Raw genomic sequence first — 24,325 nt, forward strand, 5'->3', positions numbered from 1 at the left:
ATTGGTATTTTCTTACTGTTTTCTCCTAGTAATGGGTAAGTCTCCCATATAGTGTGCAGATGTTTCAGATTGATTTAAGTTTACCACACAATCTGCCCTGAATTTATGATGATTAATCTGAATGTGTGAAAAGGAACATTGTATGTTGGTCTTTAGAATTTTTAGCAGAGCCATCTGTCAGATGGAAAAGGAGAAACTGAGGCAGAGGAAGTGTCAGTTCATGCAGCCTGGGAGGGATGAATTTCATGCTTTTTAATTTGGCCACTTAAGGCTGCTTTTGTAATAGTTTCCCCCTCCCATTGGGTGTTTCCCCTAGCTCTACTTCCTGTTCAAAACAGGAAGGCTTTGGATTCTGTGGATCCACAGCCTCTTATCACATCAGGGTTTTTTTGCCGTCTTTGATGCTAGTACGTCAACATCAGTGGAATATCGAGCCATTTCTTCAGCCACAGAGAGAAGGCAAACAAGGTTTAATTTTCCCCTCTATGTAAACCTTTCTCCCTGCCTTTGGAGAGATCTAAAAATGACATGGCTCCTGGGATATCCTCCCAAACTAGCCAATGGAAGTTTTCCTCTAATGCAAATAATAGGTATGGGCCACCTGTTGGCAATACCCAGACTGGTGGCATCAATATTATGATGACATACCGTACTTCTTCCTCACCCCACCCAATCAAATTCAGAAGCAGTCCCTTGATCAATGCCAAGATGAATAAATAAACCAAATCCAAGTAAATGGAATTATTGTCTATTGGTAGTTCCAAGTGATATAAGATAGCCATTTCAACCTTTTCTACATTGGGTTGTATTCCCTCTGAATTCTTAGGTTTTTAACCTGAATGTGTTATTCCCATAAGACATTTTTGAGTAGTAGTATTTTTATTTATTAAATTTATATACCGCCTTTCATCTGAATATCTCAGGGCAATTCGCAAGATAAAAATACAGGAGTAAACATGCGGAATAACAAATTGTAAAACTGGTAAATAATCTGTATACTCCTTGTATAGATCTTGTTTTTGTCACTTATACTCTTTGAGTATGTTTACTTCTCTGTAACTGTAAAGACAGCTACTGAAGCATGCATGGACAGAACAAAATATAGTAAAACAACTTTTGGATCTAGCTGCTAATGTGTTCAAGTTTTTAGCTTTAAAGCCTTACTTCAGCTATTGGTGGAAACACATTGTGCCATATGGGCTTGTGTTAAACTCTTCTGGGGAGGCTTTCCTTCTGGAGAAGATGTCTGTTACAGCAGCAACAAGCATGGTTCTCACTATAGTGTTGTAGGTGCCTGCTAAAAGCTTCATTTCAGCAAATATAGCCAGCTAAAAGTTTCGTTTTTAAGTTTTACTACTTTTCCCTCTTTTTTTTGCTTACGGTAATTTTTTTGCATATCACGTGCACTGCTAACGTTTTGATGTAATTGGCCTCTCTCTCTATCTGTATTAAGGGACGCGGGTGGTGCTGTGCGTTAAACCACAGAGCCTAGGGCAGTTCGAATCCCCACGATGGGGTGAGCTCCCGTTGCTCGGTCCCAGCGCCTGCCAACCTAGCAGTTCAAAAGCACGTCAAAATGCAAGTAGATAAATAGGTACCGCTCCAAGCGGGAAGGTAAACGGTGTTTCTGTGTGCTGCTCTGGTTTGCCAGAAGCGGCTTTGTCATGCTGGCCACATGACCTGGAAGCTGTACACCCGCTCCCTCAGCTAATAACGGGAGATGGGTGCCGCAACCCCAGAGTCGGTCACAATGACCTAATGGTCAGGGGCCCCTTAACCTCTATTAATGGTGGTAGTAGAGGTGGTAAGATCACCTACATACTACCGGTATTATAATATGGGTGATACATTTTAACTTATTATTGTTTTGCATGTTGCCTGCTTAGAACGCCTAGAAATTATTTAAAGCAAAACACGAGTTTAAATGCATTTCAAAACGACAACGGCGACCTTTGTCGGTAATTACACTGCAGGTGATTAACAGTCCTAGATTGTATATATTACAGTGGGTTAAAGTTACAGTATGGTGCTGCATGATTCTTCAAAGTCCCATTATGTTCAACGTGGCTTATTTTTAGGATTTCAGCCGTGCCACACAGTATTTTTCGCCTTTTATCTTTTGTGCCCCTTTGGCAGCTCGATAGGCACCTTAACGCCTCGCAAACTTAATCACGCAAATTTTACTCGATTCCCCGGCTAGGCCTAGCTTGTCCTGGACTACATTTCCCAGCAGCCTTCGCTCGGAGCGCGAGGCTGGTCGTCAAGTGCCCACACCCCTCTATATTTTCGCGCCGAGATTTGCTCTTCCTCCTCACGCGAAGAAAGGGGGAGGCATCCTATTTCCCAGCATTCCTTGAGACAAGGGCTTTAAAGCGAGTTCCTGTTTGCCCGAGGGGATTAATTGATCATCGCCTTTTCCTCGGAGGGGGCCGCAGCAGAGAAGGTCGAGAGCACCGACCTCCCATCCAACCCCCCGCAACCCCGCTCCGTTGCCGGTCTGTTCTTGTTCAAGATGGCGCTGGAAGGCTATGTGACGAGCCAGGCCTAGTAGTCACGTGGGCAAAGCGTGAGTACTCGCTCTCCCCCCTCCCCGCTCTCATATCTATGGTTTGGGTGGCCGGGCGCGCCAAGAGGGAGGCGAGCAATAGGCGGAGGGAAGTGGGGGTGGGGGACTTTTCTCATCCTTCCGGAGAAAGGGAAATCGGCGGAGCCTCGGAAAGGGCGGGAGCGCAGCGGCGGCGATACAGCGCGCGCGGAGTGGAAGCGCGGGGGGTGGGGAAGGAGGCACGGAGAGGAAGACGCTTTCGCCGCCGTCAGAGGAGCAGAATTCAACTGCTGTCCTTAAAGGAAGGGACCGAAAAAAACGTGTTCTTCCTTTCTCCTCTCCCGCCTTCGTCTGTCCGCGTGGGGCGGCAAGCGCAATCGTGTGCCCTTAGCCGCCAGGAATGGCGCCTCGTCAAGCGCCTCACCGCCTTGTATTCCTTCGAGGGGGGCCAGCGCGCGGGCGGTTGGGGGGGGGTTGAGCTTGCAACGGTCATGTTCGAATTTTGAGAGGGGGAAGGGGAGGGCACCGGTCCTTGATTCTCTCTGCGCTGCGGAACGATGCCCTAAAGCTGAGGCGAAGGCGAGTAAGTGTCAGGGAATGGGAGCGCGAATTTTCTCCCTAGTTTTGTTCTTCCTTCCCCCTTGTTCCTCCTCCCCTCCCGCGCCTTCGCTTTTTTTCCCTTCTCGCGCCGATTGACAATTAAGCTCCTGGGGACTGCACCAGCTGGGGCCTGTAATGTACCTAATAAACGAGACTCCCTCGCGTCAATTTCAGGTCATGCGAGGAAAAGGGCAGAGCGGGTGGCGGCGGCGGCGGGGTAGGTGGGGGGTGGCGGCGGCGGCGTTGTAATGCGCGCTCTGGGCGGGGTTTCCTCCTGCCCTTCGCAAAGAAGGGAGTCTGTCTGATGTCTGCTGCAGATAAAGAGGACAAGAGGACCGTCAGAAAGAGCCCGAATCCTTTTGCCATGGCTCCTTCCTCTCGCTCTCTGGGCTCTTCATTTTATTGTGGGTGGAACATGCCCGCCTTTCTTCTCTCCTTCCAGGATGGGGTCGGGAGCACCATGGCCCTGGCTGAGGTAGTAGTTTGTGCTGTTGGTCGGGTTGTGACATTGCCCGCTGTGGAGATAACTGCGCAAGCTACTGCCTTGCTAGTGCTGGTGATGATCAGCTGCAGATGAAGACAATGACAATGGGAATCCCCTTTGTTTTCCCAGGGATTACTTGCATAAGGAAGGAGGGGTGGCAACAGAACCAAGCTTGCCTTTGCCGTTTCTCTCTCTCTCTCTCTCTCTCTCTCTCTCTCAGCTTTGCAGAGCTTGGCTTCGCACAACTGAAATGTATTTTCCAGTTTTTTATTTCCTCAGAAAATGTCTGAATTTTGAAATGCACAGTATTTACGTCGGTTTTGCATGTTGTGTTTCTTAGTGACGTCCTGACAGATACTGTTCTATTCAGATTATTAGTTTGGCTGAAGAAAATGCCTGTTTGTTGTTATCTATTAAGTATCCATGGAAATTTATAGTGAAATTTTGATACCTGTATTACACCAGCAAGGACATATGTTTAGATTGTGTTGCGGGACTGATGAGTTTGGGGCATAATGAGTGGCAATTACTGTTTGAATTCTGGTTATGGAAATGACATCAATAAAACACCGTTTATGAGGTTTTCATAAATTTTAACGACTGCATTTATTCTGCACTGCATATAAAAATACTGAAAAACAGTAGTTGCATTGAATAAGACAATGATATCAATACCTAATATATTGTAAGAATAATACATAACGCCACATGCCTTCCTAATGACAGATGCTATAAATTAGTCTTCAGCTTTAGAATTGATTAACAATGCAAATCTACACATGTCTACTCAGAGTCCCATGGAGTATAATGGGACTTATTCCCAGGCAAGTGCATAGCTGTAACTAGTTTGTTTCAAGTATAGAAGCACCTAATATTTCATGTATTCCAATATCTCCATATTTTAAAACCTTAGGATAAAAAGTAAAGTGAAAGTGAAATAGTGACATTCAGTGTTAATCCTGCTCAGAGTAGATTCATTAAAATCAATGAGCTTCAGCCAATTGATTTCAGAGGACCTACTTTTGAGTATGATTCATGTTGGACATAACTCAATTTACCCAAATTCCACTATTATTAGATGACAAAATTAAAAATAATTGGCAAAAGAACTGTGGCTAAAATGTCTTAAAAGGCTTTTTAATACTAGTATGAAACACAAACTAGTATGATCACTATATAAAAGCTTATTAATTAAACTAGTTTGGCCTTGCTGAAATGAATATACTGAGCTATAGATTGGAAAAAATAGGTTCTTTACTTGTAAAGGTTCATTGTTCAGTACTTAGTATTGTGAGAAATATCCTCTCTGTGTTGTATGCTTTATTAGTTAGGTGTTGGATTTCTTATTTTTCCAAACTTTGTATCATGAAAAGATAGGAATACTAGTTAATTTGAAAAGCTTCCTTATATAATAAAACACATTTATATTTAATTGATATCTTTGATGCTGTATGCTGAGCTCCAGTGAGTTTCTTTGTTTAAAAAAACACCTGAAACTTAGAAAGCTGTAAGGTAGGGTGGCCTGTTTAAAGAAGATATGATGAAAAAATAAATTGAGGACATAAGTCAGAGCAGTAATGGGAAAATGTAGTCTTTGTGGAAAACATGTTATTTTTCAGTTTATCTAAAAGATGTACAATAAACTTGGATCTAGAACACTTAAAAAGTACTTTCAGGAATACACAAGGAAACTTTATGATTAATTTTTTAAAAGATTAATCAAACACCAACATTTCTACATTGAATAATTTTATGAAACCTCCAGAAAAAAATCTGACTATATTCATCCTCTCAGTAGTATTGTTGGAATGATACGACAGCTGACAACAGTATCCCATAAGAATGGGGAGTGAATATAGGATTTTTGAAAATGTACAAAAAATTCCTTGTAGATCATAATGTGAGGTCAGGATTGTACTTCAGATGAAATTGCTTTTTAAATTTTAAAAGTTTTAGCAGCATCAGTTAGGAAACCAATCAGATTTTTGCACACAACAGGGAACTATGATGCACATTTATGGTACTCATCCAAGTTCAAACTGTCTTTATAATTACAGGTAGGTACGGTAGCCGTGTTGGTCTGGTGTAGTCAAAACAAAAAAAAAATTAGGTTTTTTTTCTTCCAGTAGCACCTTAGAGACCAACTAAGTTTGTCGAAGTGTGCATGCACACGAAAGCTCATACCAATGACAAACCTAGTTGGTCTCTAAGGTGCTACTGGAAGAGGATTTTTTTAAAATTCTGTCTTTGTAATGCAGTTTGAAGCACATAATTGGATGTGGGTCTTTACTGCAGACTCCTACACGAAGTAAGAGAGAACTTTGGTTGTATCCAACCAAGTTCTACTCAGAACAAACTCATTGGAATGATTGACCTAAGTTGGTCATGTCCATTAATTTCTCTGGGTGCAACCCTTCATGAACTTTACATAGCTTTAGGAGTTATGTTTTCATTTCAGCTGCTAGTGAATTTGGCAAAAATGCTCAGCGCTTCTCAACAAGCTTTATTCAATTAGTGTAGTATACAAAAAAAATAGGGTAGAATTCACTGTAAAAGCAGTTTGTGGGTTGCAAGTAACTCTTCTGTGTGTATACATAGTGGAGTACAATTTTCTTCCCCTCCCTAGTTCCAGGGCTGGGAAGAATATAGTTAGTTCTGCAATTTACAAAGCATTGAATGATTGGAGCAATTTATGTTTTGCTCTTAAGTAGATGTCTTCCCCATAGCTAAGTCATCAGTTGCTCTTCTGTTTTTCAGAGTAGTGGCCATCATTCCAATTTGACCCCTACCACTAGAAAGACAGCACAGTTCTATAATTTAATCCTAGCAGTTATACAGCTGGCACTGCTTTTTAAAGGTATATGCACAAAAGCAACATAGCTGCGTGGAACTAGACACAATTTAAAATTCATTAAATGAATTGAATGGGAGCTTTTCTCGTGAGTTTTCCTATAAATAACCTTTTTTGGTATTTGCAGTTGTATTTCATTGGTATTACCGTAGTAGATAAGGCATTAATGCCTGGGGCTGAATTCAGTATTACATTGATCTTATTGAAGCAGAAATAAGGGCTTAAATCCAAAGAACTGAGAAGGAAGAGAAAATGTATTAGTCCTGTTCTGTGAACTCTTGCAGAAGCTACCAGTCAGGGTATGATAAATATGTTGAAAAAAGGAAGACACAGACTGACCTTTAAAACAGCCTTACAGAAAAACTTAGGACTTGGGTTCACTTTTCTCACTACTAGGTTGGGAACCACTTCCATGAACAAAATAGTTTTCTACTAACTAAACCTTTATTCAAGCTATTGTATTAAAATTGCCTTCCATTCCCTTCAGGCTAATTATTTTAGAGGATGGGTTTAAAGCGAGCAGCTATTAAATGTAGGTATAGTTAAGAACATAGTTGGTGCTGAAGGTGCTGTTAAATGTTACATTTCCCTACACTATTCCAAATGGTTTTAGTAACTTAAAATTTATGAAATCTGCATGGCTTGAGAGCAAAGTTTTGAGTACTTGGGGAAAATACTGAGTTGTAGTCATAGATTTAACTACTACAGTGGTACCTCTACTTACGAAAAACAAATGTTTCGACTTATGAATGGAGCTCCGTCCGCCATCTTGGATGCGGTTTAGATAGGATTTTTTCTACTTACGAATTTTTAGATAGGGTTGCTTCTACTTACGAATTTTTTCTCCCAATGCATTCGACTTATATTTTTTCGACTTACAGTACAAATGTGTGTTCGGAACGCATTGAATTCGTAAGTAGAGGTACCACTGTATAGTGAATCTTTACCCATTTATTAAGAAAGTGCTTACTACAAAATAGAACTATAATAATAAATTATATATAATACAAGATTTAAAGTAACTACAGCCACAGAGAACAATGAAGTAAATCTACTTTTCCAATACCTGGGGGAAAGAAGTAGTCTTGGCCAAGTCCCTAAAGGTTAGCTGTGGTCATGACAGGCAAATAATGGGCGGGATCATTCCATACATTTAAAACATATCATTTCCCTCAAAGAAACTGGGACCTGTAGTTCACACCTCACAGAGCTAAAAATTCTCAGCATCCTTAAACTAGTTTCCAGGATTCTTTGGGGAAAGTTGTGTATTGGATAGGTGTTGACTATATGGTGTGGAATTGCCAAATACCTGGAGAGGGAGTGGCAGAACAGGAAAGGTCCTTACCCTGGTCGCCCATCTAATCTCAATATCAACTTAATTGATACTAAATATCAACTTAATTGATAGAGATATCATTTACATTTAATGCTGTCGCTGGCAGCTTGCCATTTTTAAATTAGTTCAATGAACATGGTTGTTCTGGTTCATATTGTAATCTTTGTATGCCTATTTATTGCTATCACTCCTATATGTAGGCATGCCACTTTAATACAGTGGTGCCTCGACTTACAAATTTAATCCGTTCTGAAGGCACCTTTGTAGGTCAAAAAATTTGTAAGTCGAAAAGCGCCACTGGAAACGCGATTTCCCATAGGAATGCATTGGAAATGGAAAAAATCTTAAGTCAAAGCAACCCCATCTAAAAATCCATAAGTCGAAAAAACCCTATCTAAAAACGCCGCGGTTTCCGTTCAGATGTCGAGCAATTAGTAAGCGTGCAGCCATTTGCCCCATTGTAAGTTGAAAAATTCGGTTGTTGAGTCGTTTGTAAGTCAAGGTACCACTGTACTCATGAAATCACTTAGCATAATGCCCACTGTTCGCATTGGTACCAAGTCATGCAGCTTGAGATTTTGTCATATGCCAAAACGTTTCAGCTACAGTATATCTTTAGCTTTATTCCAATATAATATAGATCCTAGCAGCGATTGCGTAACAACCACTAAAATGTCATGGGGCTTTAATAGCACATGATTTTGTTTTTAAAAGACTGATCTACTGTGCAACAACAACAAAATGTTACTAGTTCTGACATACTCCACTACAGAGCAACACTTGATCAGTACAATAAATTGATACCAATGGTGGTATAAAGGGCTTTAAAAAGTATTGAGGGTTCAGTTGCCAAGTACATTTGACTGAGTAGTTCAGAATCAATAAAGCCACTCAGACAGATAAAACCTAGAATGACCTATTGTTCTTGTGGTGCAATTGCTACCGCTGCTGTGATCAGATAAATCACTTTCACACTATTGAATCAATAATCATAAATTTAATACCTATTGTTATACCATCTTATGAGAAATTCTCATGGCTTAATTAATTCAACAGCTGTAGTCATCTGCCCCTTCCAAGAGAGAAATGGCTGTAAAAAAGCAACTCCATTGTGATTGGGAAATTTATAGTAAACTATTTGTCTCTACATACCGTAATATATATAAAATGGAATTCTTCAGCCTATCCCAGCTAATTCATGTTTCGATTGTACCCAGCTGCTTAAATTGCACTGCTCAGAGATTGCCTTGATCCCCAGGTGCAGGTATTCCATCTGTGCTGCTCTGAAAGACTATTTACGGCAGAGGTTAGGCTAGTGATTGCTGGGATGGAAAACTCATTTCTCAGCCTGGCTTTTATTTACACTCTTATTAAAGATCCTTTCACTCATGTTGGAATGGCAGCTAGTGACTGCAGCGAGTATTTGGCACCAAGCCAAGCAGTAAAATTACAATGTTGATGAAAGATAGCCTGCTTCCATTTTAACCTTTCCCTGTTCACTCCATCTACATTTGCATGAAGAAGAATGATTATTGAACAAGATAGTGGGGGACAAAGGGATAAAGCAGGCCTGGGCAATTGAGCTCTCCAAAGAAAATCAACTGTGCCACTGATTTTGAAACAAGTCATTGCTTTGCTAATATGTAATTACCATTAATTATTATTAGAAATTATTTTGAAATAGAATGGTGGTGCCACTCATGCAATTTTTCTCACTTTAAAATTGCTGCCTATTTTGCAATAGGAAAATGCACGTGCAGGTTTCTATTTCAAACTTCATGTGAGCAACAAAAGGTAATGCACAAGGAACATCCTTAAAATGTCTTTTAAATGGTGATAGTATAAAAAGCAGTATTATGCTTTAGAAAGGAAAGTTGTGGCTCTTCATTTTCTGGTCCCACGGTAAAATTAGAAATATATTGAAAAGGTCTGGAAGAGTAGCCATATTAGAGTTTAGCTAGAGCCAAATAGCTGCTGCCATTCCATGTGTCTCTTCCTCATAGCGTCTAAACCAGCACAACATGATGGGATACCATCATATTATGTGCTGCCACAGCCACACCTAATAACTGAAAAAGGTTGGACAATCTTATTTTTACTCTGATGTTTTGAGGAAGTGAGCAGAAAATGAGAACAATATACCTGTTTCATAAACTGCAATGCCAATTTTCCCTGGAAGGGTAGCACAGTGACTGCCCCCCCCCTTCCCAAGCTCCCTTTCTCCAGCCCAGCAACAAACCAATATGGTCATGAGGCCTTTTTATGAGATAGGCTTACTTGATTCTCCCTTTATGTCATACTTCAATTCTATTCAAATGTATTCTGCCTATATATTCCTATATTCCTATATTGAGGTTAAAATGAAGTGTAGACTTGCTTGGTGCTGACTACTGATGTAATATTCTTGCACTTTCTGTTATGGAGGGTGAAAGTAGAACTTGAAAAGTGAAGTTAGTTTATAGGTAGTCCCTGGAAGGCTAAGTTCACAATTGGCTCCCATTTGAAACAGTTGAGAAGCAATGGGTTGTATACAACTCTGCTGTTCTGCTCAAGCAAGCAACTTTCCACTTGCATGAATTGACTTTCCCCTTCTCCGTGTGGTTCCCCATGCATCTTCAACATCTGCACCAGAGGGTTGAAGTGTCTTCTGGAGCAGATTTTGGGGTACATGGGAGGAGAGGAAGGGGAAACCCTGGTACACAAATAGAATTCTGCTGTACAGTGTTAACTACAACCCAGAGGTCTCATTAAGGCCTTAGGTCTGGAATCAAGTAACAAGTCCTGCTAGCAGAAGCCCATACAACTTATGATAGCTGATCAGAAGGTTGGCAGTTTGAATCCCCATGACGGGGTGAGCTCCCGTTGCTCTGTCCCAGCTCCTGCCAACTTAGTAGTTTGAAAGCATACCAGCGCAAGTAGATAAATAGGTGCTGCTGTGGCAGGAAGGTAAACAGCGTTTCCGTGTGCTCTGGTTTCCATCACGGTGTTCCGTTGCTCCAGAAGCAGTTTAGTCATGATGCTGGGTCCCTCAGCTTGAAAGCAAGATGAGCACCTCAATCCCATAGTCGTCTTTGACTGGACTTAACAGTCCAGGGGTCTTTTACCTTTTTTCCTTTATGATAGCACAACTGGGCTTTTCCTCTGTGCTACCCCCGCAATTGGCTGGGGGCAGGGGTCAAGAGAACAACACCACCCAGGGGGAAGATTGGGGGGAGGAGTATCATTTTGTCTGGCAATCTGAAATGCTTGTGCTGATAGAACAATTGCTAGGACAGGCACCCCCAAACTGCGGCCCTCCAGATGTTTTGGCCTACAACTCCCATGATCCCTAGCTAACAGGACCAGTGGTCAGGGATGATGGAAACTAGTCCAAAACATCTGGAGGGCCGAAGTTTGGGGATGCCTGGGCTAGGGAGTAGTGCATTTACATACCATATTTTTTATTGTCGCATACACTTTGGGAATTTACTTCAACAAATGTTAATTTTCAGTTTGTTTTCCAAAGCAGTGTTAAAATATTTTGTTCCTGTAAAATTAAAACAATGGGGAAACATAGCTTTCTTCCCTAGTCCATTCTCAGTCTTGGGTTCCTCATAAATCTATACTAAACATTATGCCAGCATCAACAATGCCATCTCAAAATATGTGTGTATGTTGAATTCAAAGAACGGTGCCACATATTAGGATCTAATTCTCAAAAGAAACAGTGGTGCCTATTATGAAATATTTGCCAACTTGCATGAATATTCGCAAGTACAAACAACAATATCAAAGAGAAATATTTATCCTATATATTCAACCAATGCCTTCATAGGAAACAGGGCTCTATAGGTTATAAGATTATTTTTAAAAGAAAGAGAAAGAAGTTGCCTTGCTCAAGAATCTGCTTTTAAAATAAACTCAGATAACCTGCAATATGATTCTGTAATCAACAGTGGATTCTCCTGAAACAGGATGTTTATAAATAGTAACAAAGGTAAATCTAACCTTTGGAAATTTCTATCTGGCCCCAGCAAAGCCAGATATGGAGAACCTCTACCATACATTATACATCTCACCTTGATTCTTCCATGGGCTATAGTTAAGTCGTCGTCCCCTCCAGCTGGACCATCAACAAAGCTTAGCAGAGCTTTCCCCTTATTATGCAACCCATCTACTCACTTCACTGCACAGGCAAATCACTGTTTATCTGAGTGAAAGTTATAAGAGGACCCTGCTGAAGCCCGTTACTATACACACTGGAAAGGAGAGCACTGACTAACCCTTTGCTGTTATCTTTTTCTCTCACACCTCTCCCTTGTAGCTAAGCCACCCCTTCCTCATCAGCTTTAAGCCTTGCACATGGAGCTAAAATATTCCCACTTCCCTTTGTTGTCTCAACATTATACAAAACTAAAGTTTTTAAGCTTCTTGGTATTGTTTGATGTGGCTAGACCATTTTTAGTATCCTTTCAATTATTTAGAAACACAGAATCCCTTTAAAGCTCTCCCCACTATCTGCCAATATTTATAATACACTTGCAAAACAGAATTCGTAGCTACCCTGTTTCTCCTAAAATAAGACATACCCATAAAATAAACCATAGCAGGATTTCTAAGCATTTGCGCAATATAAGCCATACCCCGAAAATAAGACATAGTGATAGGCACAGTTCTGGAGGGCGCCAAGGAAGAGGCTAGGCTGGACATGTAATAAAAAATAAGACATACCCTGAAAATAAGCCACCCTGTTGGTGTTTTTTTTTATGTGTGTTTTTGAAGAACAATAAATATAAGACTGTGACTTATTTTCGGAGAAACACAGTAGCTGTGCGTTACAGAGTTTCAGTCACCAGCCAAACTTCAGAAACATGCATTACAGCTTTCTCCAAGTTTTATTATTAAGCAAGCATTTATCTTCTAACTTCTGTCTAATTACTGTAAAGCAATTAAAAAACTTAAAACTATAAAATGTTAGTTGACATGTTATTCACTTGACAGTAACAGAGTACTGTACAAACTTTTTAAAAGTAATTTTGTCCATATGTAGAAACAGCAGCTGTTCACTTATTGTGTGCTTCTATGGAATTTTACAAGCATCACTCCACTGACCCAAACCATACAAAAATCTAAAATAACCAACTGGCCATTTGTTCTGGAATTCAGTTGGGTGATTTTACCTACATCAATTTTCTTCTCTTCTTATTTCCATTTTGTTCTTTCAGCAAGCAGAATTGATAGCTGAGTGCTTGAATATGCACTGCAAGAGAACTTAACAAATGGGAAAATTTTAAAAGGTGAAGTACGCACCTATGCAACTATAGTTTGGCTGAGACAGCTCAAAAGAAAGCTGAAGGATGGGAAATTGTAGACTATATCATATTTTCACTGACAGCATTCACCAGCTATCTGCCCCAGAAAAGAAGCTCACAGCAATACTACCCAAAATAAGTTTTTATATTTATTTATTTTTTACAATATCATTTTAAAACTTTGTTGTGCACACATTTTTCCAGCTTCCTTATTTCATTGCACTTAAAAGTTTCAAAACACATAAAATATATCCCTTTACTAAACATTGTTGTTCTCGGGTTACAAAAAAGTTTTAACATTTCACAGTCACCACGCTTAAGTACATTGATCCAAACAATTTTTATCCAGAAGACTCTCTTCATTGTTTGGAATGCTGAGCCCAGAATATAGTACATTCCTTGCTTACAGTCACTGTGCCAATAAAGGAAGAAAATGGCAAAATTAAAATGAAATACAATGGAACATCAAAGGAAAGTGGAGGTTGACAGGGAGAAGCCTCCTTCAAGTATAATGTAGGTAGAATTTGGCAGAATGATTGAAGAGGTATTTGGCCACTGTCTATGTCATCTTCATACGACAGGAAAGAAAAATTACAAGTGTGCAATTTTCACATAATTCATAACATATAAGATACAAAACTGCAAGAGTGCATTAAGCAAAGGGCAAGAGAACTAAAGGAAATTTAGTAGGATTGTGCAGTATGAAAGAAGTACCTGTAAAGGTCAAGCAACAAACCTACAAAATATTTTATTTCAATATGTCACTTAGAGAAGTACTTTGAAGAACTTTCTTATAGAACAAGTATCCTGGACTGCTAGTTTTAAAATTGGTGATGCAACACTTTTTATGGATATAGGGCAAGTACTGAAAAAGAACTCTTTGATTATTTGATAAAAATAGAATAATATTGGTAAATTATGATTAGGAAGAAGTTATACATCTCAAAGACTACTGGAAGGATGATTTTGATAAAGGAAATTTTGAGTTACAGCGTTCAGATATTTACTATAAAGGGGAATTCCCTTGAACTATATGAACTGGACAGGGCAGACAGAATCGGGAGGTTGTTCTAGAATGTTTTAAAATCAGGGGAGAAGGAAAGAGAGATAAGCTAAGTGATCTAATAAAATGTGTCTCAAACAATTTCTGTAGTGCTGATTTGCAAATTTGGACAATGTTATGGAATATTTACAATTGGATAGCAAACATTGATCATGTGGCTGTATCGGCTCCATAAGACAAGTGAATTTCCTCTTATCTTGATCAATTTTTATTTGCCTAAAAGCTCTTCCAGTTCTGGCTTGGTGAGATAGTTGGTATGAAAGACTGAGTTTTTGCCATTTTCTTTAGGCAAGTTATTCTAATAATTTCCAACACTGTTACCAACACGGTTGAAATAGATGGTGGCTCAGTGACAATTTTCCAACCCACCACTTTCCCAAGCTATAACCTTAATTTCCAGTAACCTTTCACCTTTAAGATATATGTAACCTGTTTACTTTTAAGCATGATTTTCAACCTTGTCTTGGGTTATACAACTGTTGACGCAGCAGCAGCAGCAGCAAAGTGAATTATTTCTAGACAATACTAAATTCCATATTGCAATTTCTTTTTAAAACAAAAAACAGTATTACTACACACCTGGAATTCAGTTATTGAAGTATGAATGTAATTTTGCTGTCCAGTTTGCATAGCTCTCAGCTAGGCTTGGCAAATGTCCTGTGCTGCAGCCCAGTAATAAAGCGCATGGGGCAAGTTCCATCCCTCCCTGAATGCATGAGCAGCAAACACTTTTGCTTACCCACAGGAGCAAAGCAACAGTTCCAAAATTAGCCTTAAAGTTTATAGGGTGTCAGTCTGGAGGTTTTCCAGCAGTGGGAGGAGGCCTTTCTGTGGAGTAGGGGTTGCCACTCACTTCTGTCTGTATCCTGTCTACTGGTTCTCATAAAATATATTCATCTAGATAGTGCATTGCTATTTTGAAAGGATTAAAACAATCTAAATGTTCTATACAGCTCTAAGTTGGTGAAAACCATTACTGAGTGTAACATATAGAGATGGAGGCAAGTAAAAGTTCAGAATAAGTTGGCTTAATAATATAATAATTCAAAGAGTTTGTTTAGTTTGAATTAAACACAAATTTTATTTAACAATCCAGAGTTTAGCTTTGGTCTCTCTGGGAATTGCTCGGTAGCAAATACAGGATTACTTCAGCAAGCCTCTGAAAGGAATGGTGCAATTTGGGTTATTGATTCAGTCCTAACAGTATGTCTGAACAATAGCAAGAGTTTGTGTTTTTTGCTTAGGGACCCAGGTAGGGCTGTGGTTAAACCACTGAGCCTAGGGCTTGCTGATCAGAAGGTCGGCGGTTCGAATCCCTGTGACGGGGTGAGCTCCCGTTGCTTGGTCCCAGCTCCTGCCAACCTAGCAGTTCGAAAGCACGTCAAAATGCAAGTAGATAAATAGGAACCGCTACAGCGGGAAGGTAAACGGCGTTTCCATGTGCTGCTCTGGTTTGCCAGAAGCGGCTTTGTCATGCTGGCCACATGACCTGGAAGCTATACGCCGGCTCCCTCGGCCAATCATGCGAGATGAGCGCGCAACCCCAGAGTCGGTCACGACTGGACCTAATGGTCAGGGGTCCCTTTACCTTTTACTGATATATATGTATTTATTGCATACTATTCAAATTAAGCAGCATTTGAAATTGTATCACCAAATCTGGATGAAGTATCGTAGATGTGCAACACTGAAAATCAATGTTTCATTTAAATTTTCAAAAATATCATTTTTTCATGACATGATAAAATGTAGCAGTCTAGATACTATTCAAGGAAGAATTGGATGCACTTAGAACTATTGGTCATTCTGAACCAGTTTGATGTACAAATGTTTTCTGGAGCTGCAACCTAGGTTACTAATTTATATGTAGTGTGTTCTTATGAGTCTAAATGAAATCTAAAGTTTTCCTGCACTGGCAAAAGTCATTTTATTTTGGTTGGTCCAATGGGATTGTTTGTCACTAAATACATTCTTTTCACATATGGCACTGGAAGTGGGAAATGTGTTCAAGTTTTGTGCAAAAGTATACAAACAGAATGAAGACAGTAACACCTGTAAATCTTACCCAGGGTGTATATTGTGTTAGGAAGTGTTGTTACATTAATACAGTGGTACCTCGACTTATGAAGACGATCCGTTCCGCGGCCGTCTTCGTAAGTCAAAGTCTTCGGTTGTCGAAGCACTGCTTCTGCGCAGGCGCAGAACGCATGCACAGGGAAAAGACTTCTGGGGTTGTCGACTTCAGAAGTCAAAACCTTCAGAAGTCAAGGTACCACTGTAGTAATATTTTACAAATGAAATGTTTGCTGCCTAAGAAATCTCATCATGAGATTGAAAGCAAATTATGACCTGATGATCCAGAAAAATGATATTGCCTGAACTGAAAAAACAAGAAGGCTGTGTGGAAGGGCTACACTATCAGTTTTTTAGGCAAAATGTGACCTGCTGAACATGCGTGATTGGAAAAATGAGGTACTTTATTGAGAATAAATTTGAGAAGTATTGCTGATTTGTGAAAAAAATTCTGCATTATGGAAATCTACATTTCATGAAATTTTAGATTTTATGATATCAGAAAAACATTATTGCAAGCAGATTTACTTCATGTCAGAACTAATACTTTTCTGAACTATTCAGTTGTAGATTGAAATTTATTTGCTGCAGCAGCAGCATATTGAAACAACTTAACTTCTGGTGCAAGGGTAGAATACAAAGTTGACTATAGTAGCATTAATAAAATGCCTACTCCAACAGAAATGTACCTTAAGCAAATAATTATTTCCAGGCTAAATTCTATTAAGCGTATTTTTGGGTGGGGAATATAAACACAGAAAAGACTTATGGGAACATGTGGTACCATCCTCTTGCTATGTTGGTAGCTTCTCTTCAGAAAAAAAACTTAACATTTCTGAGATTGCTCATCAACTGCCCATTATCACTGTCAACTCATTTGCTCCCAGCTACTTAAAACTACCGTTTAAAAAAAACCACAAGAATATGTTTCTTTAGTTCTTGGCCAGGGAGATAATACCTGAGAACTAAATTTTGAGTCCCCTGTAACAATACGAATGATGATAATTGAGATGACTCCTATTCTCATCCTACAATACATAAAATGTGTGGTTGTACAGCTAAATGTAAATCCTTAAGTTTCTATTCTAATGCTATGTTAATATTTGAAAGCCTAGGTACAGAATGTCAAACAAGCTGATGAGTCTTATCACTCTGCAATGGCTCCTCCCTCCACCTTTTGGATTAACAACGTCAAGCAATGTCTACTGGCAATCTGTACTGGCCCTTGCAATATCAAAGAAGCAATAAACAAAATTGATGCTGAAAGGGCATGGCAGGAAAAAAAGATGAAAAGCTACTGTTCTGGGGGAGACTTCTGAAACATACCAGCCTTACATTAGTTAACAGAGAAATCAGAAGACAAAAAATTACCAAGTACAATAAATTAAACAGTACGTATATAACGATCCTTTCAACAGGATATAAATTAGAGGAGACGGAAGCATTCAATGAATGAAAACGTGTGGGGCCAAAGAAATGGTGATTTCTGGGGAAATCTTTCTAAATCAAGAATTCTCCCAGTCTGCTACATCATAGTTATAAATACAAAAATCTTGACAATAAGGAACACATTTTCCAGCCAAACAGCTTTCCCTATTCTCTTAGGCAAGTGTGCTAACAGGAGGTGTAGATTAGACCATGTCGAGAGAAAAGGTTGGCTTCACCATCTAAACATTTAAAGGGTAACTGAGGTTCCAAAATGTTTATGATGGTGTACAAAAGGAAAAGCTTGATTTATTGACATAAATAACTCAACATTTCAGTGGATAATTTCAAAAAGATAACAAGATTTGCACAAAAAAAATAATTAACTGTCATGTTAGGTTTTGTTCACCTTACTAACATAGCTTAAATTTGCTCAAAAGCAAAGTTAGCTAGTCAATTAATAATGGGGGGAATTGGCTACATTTCCAATTTTAACAATAACTTTCCCAATTTGCATCTCGTGTTATTTCTGGCTACATTAAACTGGGAAAGAAAAATATTCTATCAGGTTACACTAGGGTCCTCACCAGGAGGGACATTAAAAATAAATCACTAATATACTAGCAGCATTAAATTCCTGGTCCTGATATGCACGCAAACAAAAAACAAAACCCCACAGGGAAGCTGCAGTTTCTAGGAGATGCCTTTAAATCACTGCAATACAGCCTCTATGTTTCACGTAGAAATATCCCAGTCTAACCAAGCTTAGAACATAATGTTTAAGTTAATCTTGATCTCTTTTCTTGATAGCCTGCCTTTTCCAGAGGTTCTTACTGTAAAAAAACCAAAACCTTTCCTATTACCAGCATTTGTGTTTGTTTTACAAGACTCTGTTTCCATGTATCAAAGGAATGACAAAGACAGAAATGTCATCTCCTGAGCCCAGTCTGTCATTGGATATCCTCCAGCCTCTGTCTTTCAGCACTCCTCTGGCTCGCATTACCAAATCCTGAGCTGCTAAAGTGTACCTGCATGAAGAAGAAACAATCACAGATTATAGATGTTGTATAATAGTAAAGGTTTATTACTTGCTGGGCAAGGAAAGCATTCCATATATCCTCTCAAAAAGTATAAGATTTGACGCACAGGGTTTGTGTTTTTATTTTACAGGCCAGTCAAAACTGAGAAGCCTGCCAGCCCTCTGCTTGTATAGCTGTCTTTTTCCAACCCAGTCCGGAAAACCTGGAGAGAACACCATCCATTGGCCTCAACCAGCATGCCCAATGTTCAAGGAGGATAGGAGTTATATTCCAGAACGTGTGGAGGGCACTAAGTTGGGGAAGGCTGCAATACAGGTTGTTTTACAATGCCACAGGAAGGATACCTGATCATGTGGAAGAACATGGCAGAATCCACTTTTAGTTGGATAGAAAAGGATAATGGTGCACATGTCAAGCACAGTTGCTAAGAACAGCCAACACTGCCCCAACATTAGATTTGTGCACAGTGGTAGAACTTGCAGCAGTCAAAAACAGTAAACCTGAGTGATTAAGAGGCTTAACCATTCTTTCTTCCAAAGTCCTATCCATATCAGAGATCATATCTATTTTATCAAGCTTTAGAAATTTTGTAAGAATGTTTGAGGAAGGGGCATAGCTCAGTAGTAGAGCACATCCTTTAGATGTGCAAATGGTCCTAGGTTCTTGAGGTAAACGTCACATGTCCAGGGCGGATATACAAAGGCTCCCTGGAAAACTGCTGCCAGTGTATACAACAGTGAGCAAAAGGGAACCAGTGGCCTGATGGTGATGGAAGGTAGTTTTCTAAGTTCTTAAGAAGTAAGTTGGGAGAGGGGTTGTGGTTGATATTTTTTGTATATTATATCTTTTTAGATGTATGTGGGAAAATGTTCAATTTGTTTACTTTTTGGTGAGTTTTGTTTATTGTTTATGACTACTTTTGTTATGTTTGTAATTACGCACAATTTTTCATGTTGTAAGCTGCCTTGAGCATAGTTTTAACTATGGAAAGGTGGCATACAAATAAAATGATTAATAGATGAATGAGACCCATGATCAGATCTCTTTCTCTAACACACACACATGCAATCAGCCATGCAGAAAGCCAAATTGCATCAGGATCTCATCCCTGAGAGACCTTTCCCTTTGTGCCATGGGTCTTAATAGAAAGATGTCTGACATGACTCTATTTATGGGTGAGGGTTGGTTATACTTTTGTACCATATGGAAGATTCTTATTGTTTGCTGGATATTCTCTCCTTTTCAGTAAGGAACTGAGAGAAATCCTGTAGAAATTTGAAGTCAATAGCAGAAGAACCTAGGGATAATCAATACTAGACAAAGCAATTAAAACATAAAAATATAGATACATATATATCAGACACTAAAATCCACAATGTGTAAAGACTTAGGTAGAACTGCTGTATTTCAAGGTAAAAGCATATTATCTTCATAGTCTTTAAAATAATCTTTCTTTTAAAAAGATATGGGTAAGTTCTGAAATTACAAAATACAAATACAAATTGAACTGAATTATTACTCTTACTATTATTTATGCATCTCCCATCTGACTGGTTTGCCCCAGACACTCTGGCTGGCTTCCAGCAGAAAATAAAAATGCAATAAAACATTAAAAACTTCCCTATACAGGGCTGCCTTCAGATGTCTTCTAAAAGCCATATAGTTGTTTATCTGTTTGATATCTGATAGGAGGGCGTTCCACAAGGTGGACACCACTGAGAAGGCCCCTCTGCCTGGTTCCTTATAACTTCACTTCTTGCAGTGAGGGAATTACCAGAAGGCCCTCAGAGCTGGATCTCCATGCTAGGCCTGAATGATGCGGGTGGAAATGCTGCTTCAGGTATACTGGTCCAAGGCCATTTAGGTCATTAAAGGTCAGCACCAACACTCTGAATTGTGCTCGGAAACATACTGGGAGGCAATGCAGATTCTTTAGGACTGGTGTTAAATGGTCCCGCTGGCCACTCCCAGTCACCAGTCTAACTGCCAAATAAGCATTAATTCAGGAAAATCAATGCTAAACATAAGAAAAGCAAGCAGTGGCAACAGGAAAATGCACTATATGTAACGCGAATAAAAGAGGGAGGCTGCCCCCTTCTTAGTAACAGATAAATGAGAGAGCATTTCAGGAACTTGGAGATTAATATCTGTAGCAGTGCATTACTGAATGCTTTATTCACTAATGTAGCAAATTTGGGATGCAACTGTCAAGGCAACTACAAAACTGCTGAAGTAGTTTTCAAGCAACTCATTCTCCTTAATGAAGGACCTAATTGGAATAAAGCTTTTCAGAACATGCATTTGTTCCTGCTGAAGCTTCTAATATTGATCAGTGGAAGCGCTGCAAAGGCAACAAAACACATTCCTGGCAAGCAGTCTGAATCTGAAAAGCACCCTGCTAAGGAAATATAAAAGGGAGAGATTACAAACCTGTGGGGGTCATCAGGATCACAGTTTGGCAGGAAATTAGTGACTGCTTCTGCCACTTCTTCATTTAATAGTACATCCCAGAGTCCATCTGTTGCCAAGATCAACACATCATCAGGTCCATGCTCATACTGGAGAAGGTCATATACCCTCACCTGGAAAAAAAAACATTAGGTGAAGGAGAAACGGGTTTATTTTTGTGGGGGGGTCTTTCTTTCTAATGAATGTTGTATGTTTCTGCTACCCAAAAAATCTACTTGTTTTCCTAACAGTTAAGATCAAATGTGGCCACAGATACACATTTAACTGGATATTTTTACCTACTTAGAACAGAAACCACTTTCTGAAGGGGGACTCTGGTGAATTGCATCAGCATTGTGCCTGAGTGCTGCTTTCACTCGCTTTACAGTCACCTCTAAGTCAATGCTTTGAAAATATTCATTTTTCAACTAAGCCTCATCAAGTAGTACAGGAAATCACTCAGCATTTTATTTATTTTAAAACAGACCTAGCTGATCTGCAAGCTTTGGAAGGTTCAAGGCAGGGTCTGCTAATACAGCATTCAGCCTGCAAACATGTTAGGCAGGAATACCATTACAGACAATTCCAGTCCATTTTAGTCTGCAGCAGTAGCTTTTCACTAAGCTCCCACCTCTTTAAGGCAAAACACTGGAGAAATATGTACGGTTCAGCTGCATGGCAATCAAGAGAAGGTGACATGCCCTAGTCTGACATACCAACCTGAAGCTGATCTATGTATGTGACGTTCAGGATATTCTCAAATGTTTTGACAGAAATGGAACTAACAGAAAACTCAAATATCTGAGTATTTCTCATAGTCCTGCATGCTGATAAAAAACCTTTACAAAATAAATGTTCACTTACAGCCTGCTGAGTATGGCATCCAAAATATATTCATTGGCTGCACTGACAGATTTTATTGAACTAGCATGAGGATAAAGGTCATTTTATGTACTTCCAAATGTGTGTTCTGTGAGAGATACAGGTAGGTCTTCTAGCTGCCTGCTTCATACTCCCCATTGTCAAACCACCTGGCTTCTTGAAGTCTGAAAACAAAACCTTCAGGAACCTTTTTGAATTACTAACGGAGCACTTTAATTACTCCAGCAGTAGCTGTATTTTCAGAGAAGTGAAGTAACCTTGTGACAACTGACAAAAGGAAGTTATTATCTGGAATAGGATTTGGAAACAGCACACCTGACTGGGAATGCTGATTTATCCTTATGGCTGGCAGGGTCAGTGCTCTCCAGTTGTGTTGGGAAACACTTGGCATTGCTGGAAGAGAATCATTTATCCTCTCTTCGCGTTCTGCTAATCTTTGAAATCCAGTATTAGGAAATGTATATGGAGCACTTCTTAATGTAGTTAGATCCCAGTGGAATATTCCCTTTAACTAATGGAGAAACTTGGATTTTAAAAAATGAGGTATGTCATTTACTAAGGTGGAAGATGCGATTAAGGACTTAGAAGCTGATGAGCCAGACACACAATTGTTCATTCCTCATTCAAAGTGTCAAAAATAAAACCCAACAGTTGTCAAGTCCACTGCAGAGGAACATAACTCACACCCTCTAGACACCAACGAAGTGTTACAACACCAGAGACCTATAAACGCAGCGCAAAGCATCCATGCTCATTCCCCCTTCTCATCAGCTAAAAGCAAGAAGATAAACGCAATGCATCTCTTTCATACAACAAAGGTCTAGACAATTGGTTCTGGAAGTCTGTACTTAACCTGAAGCGTACTTAACCTGAAGCGAACTTTCCCATTGAAAGTAATGGAAACTGGATTAATCCGTTCCAGATGGGTCCGCGGAGTACTTAAACTGAAAATACTCAAACCGAGGCGTACTTAAAACCGAAGTATGACTGTATGTATTAGAACAAGCAACAGACTATATATAGTGGCTTCTGCTTGTTTACAGCAATGTAGCCTGTAAAAATATAGTTAAATCGATACAATGAACACAAAATTACACAGAGACTGTATGTCAACACTTAACCTTTTCTTGTTTGCTTGCTTTAAATATGTATTTATTAATTTTCAGAGAAAAAAACCAACAAATAGCAAGTTGAAAGGCAAGAACCAAATAAACATTCCCCAACCCCAGAATGGCAGAGCCACCTTCCATATTTAGTGATTGTAATCCCACAGCTTTTCAGAAGTGCCAGTCACAGTACCAATATCCAATGTCTCAAGAATCGACTATTAAGACAAGTCATTTCTTCCTAATTAAATAAGATGTGTGGGTTGGGTGGGCTGGATGGAGAGCTAAGACAGCTAATGATGGAATAAATGAGGCACATTTGAGAAACAAAGCTTGTTCTCAGTGCCCATCAGCTGACCAATGCTGAAAGCCCTCTGAAGGCACACTGTCAGCTGATTGAACCTGAGAGCATGTCTGCAAAGGGTCTCACTGGATTCAACACACCTGCAAAAATGGACATTTTCTTTTCACTGCAGATTGGTACCTGAGTCCAAGCTACTCCCACAAATGGACACCTTCAAAGGGGCTTGTCCTTGTCAATCAGCTGAGCCCTGGCTACCAAGAAAGAATCAACAATACCTACCCCCCCACAACATGTCAGTTGTGGAGCAGGAGGGGTATTTTTTGGGGGGGGTGGCCTCATGGACCAAATTAGGCCTATGGGCTGGAGGTTCCCAACCACTGCACTATGTGTTCCATCACTATTTTCCTATAATGTGTGTGAGGGTGATTCAAGATAGCTACCTGTCTTGAGCACTCTCTTCATTTTTTGCTTTATGGTGCAGCACCCAGCTAGGAACAAGAGCAGTGCCATCTTGATATACTCCAAGACCTGCATGTCACTTGTCTCCTTTAACCTACACCCAGGTAGAAAATGTTCCTATCACTTCAGACTCAACTAGCCACAAAATATTCTCATTCTCATCCTTGAAATCCTTGTCGCTCTTCTGGGTCTCCTAAGAAATGGTCATATATATTTTATGAAAGCGATGGCCTGAAGCAGGGAAAACAGTTACCTTAGGAGTTATTCTGGGCTTAAGAGTTTTATGTGGAGATGTCCTAAATGACAGAAAATGTGTTTTGAAAGCTTCACCAAGTTCAAAGCACAACATGCAACACTCCTGATATGACCCATTTTTCACTATGGAATTCAAGAGAAACAGTCAACATAAGCAATCCTC

The 24,325-nt window shown here is 39.6% G+C and overlaps 1 protein-coding gene and 1 long non-coding RNA gene across 3 annotated transcripts in view; one reads left to right on the forward strand and one right to left on the reverse strand.

The window, feature by feature from the left end:
- The first annotated feature begins 2,274 nt into the window (after nucleotides 1-2,274).
- On the forward strand, nucleotides 2,275-19,736 carry LOC148684575 (uncharacterized). Its single transcript, XR_015945912.1, has 2 exons — nucleotides 2,275-2,566; nucleotides 18,839-19,736. It is a non-coding gene; the product is annotated as an uncharacterized LOC148684575 (long non-coding RNA).
- Nucleotides 16,803-24,325, reverse strand: part of PPM1H (protein phosphatase, Mg2+/Mn2+ dependent 1H) — an 85,609-nt gene continuing 78,086 nt past the window's right edge. For both annotated transcript variants that reach the window (XM_035126644.3, XM_088652391.1), the window contains exons 9-10: nucleotides 21,139-21,290; nucleotides 16,803-18,696 (exon numbers count right to left, since the gene is read on the reverse strand). In XM_035126644.3, the coding sequence (XP_034982535.1) occupies nucleotides 18,549-18,696; nucleotides 21,139-21,290 (300 nt within the window). In that variant the 3' untranslated portion in view covers nucleotides 16,803-18,548. The remainder of the gene's footprint in view (nucleotides 18,697-21,138; nucleotides 21,291-24,325) is intronic.

This window comes from Zootoca vivipara, chromosome 9, assembly GCF_965207765.1.
Source record: "Zootoca vivipara chromosome 9, rZooViv2.hap1.1, whole genome shotgun sequence".
Taxonomy (NCBI): Eukaryota; Metazoa; Chordata; class Lepidosauria; order Squamata; family Lacertidae; genus Zootoca; species Zootoca vivipara.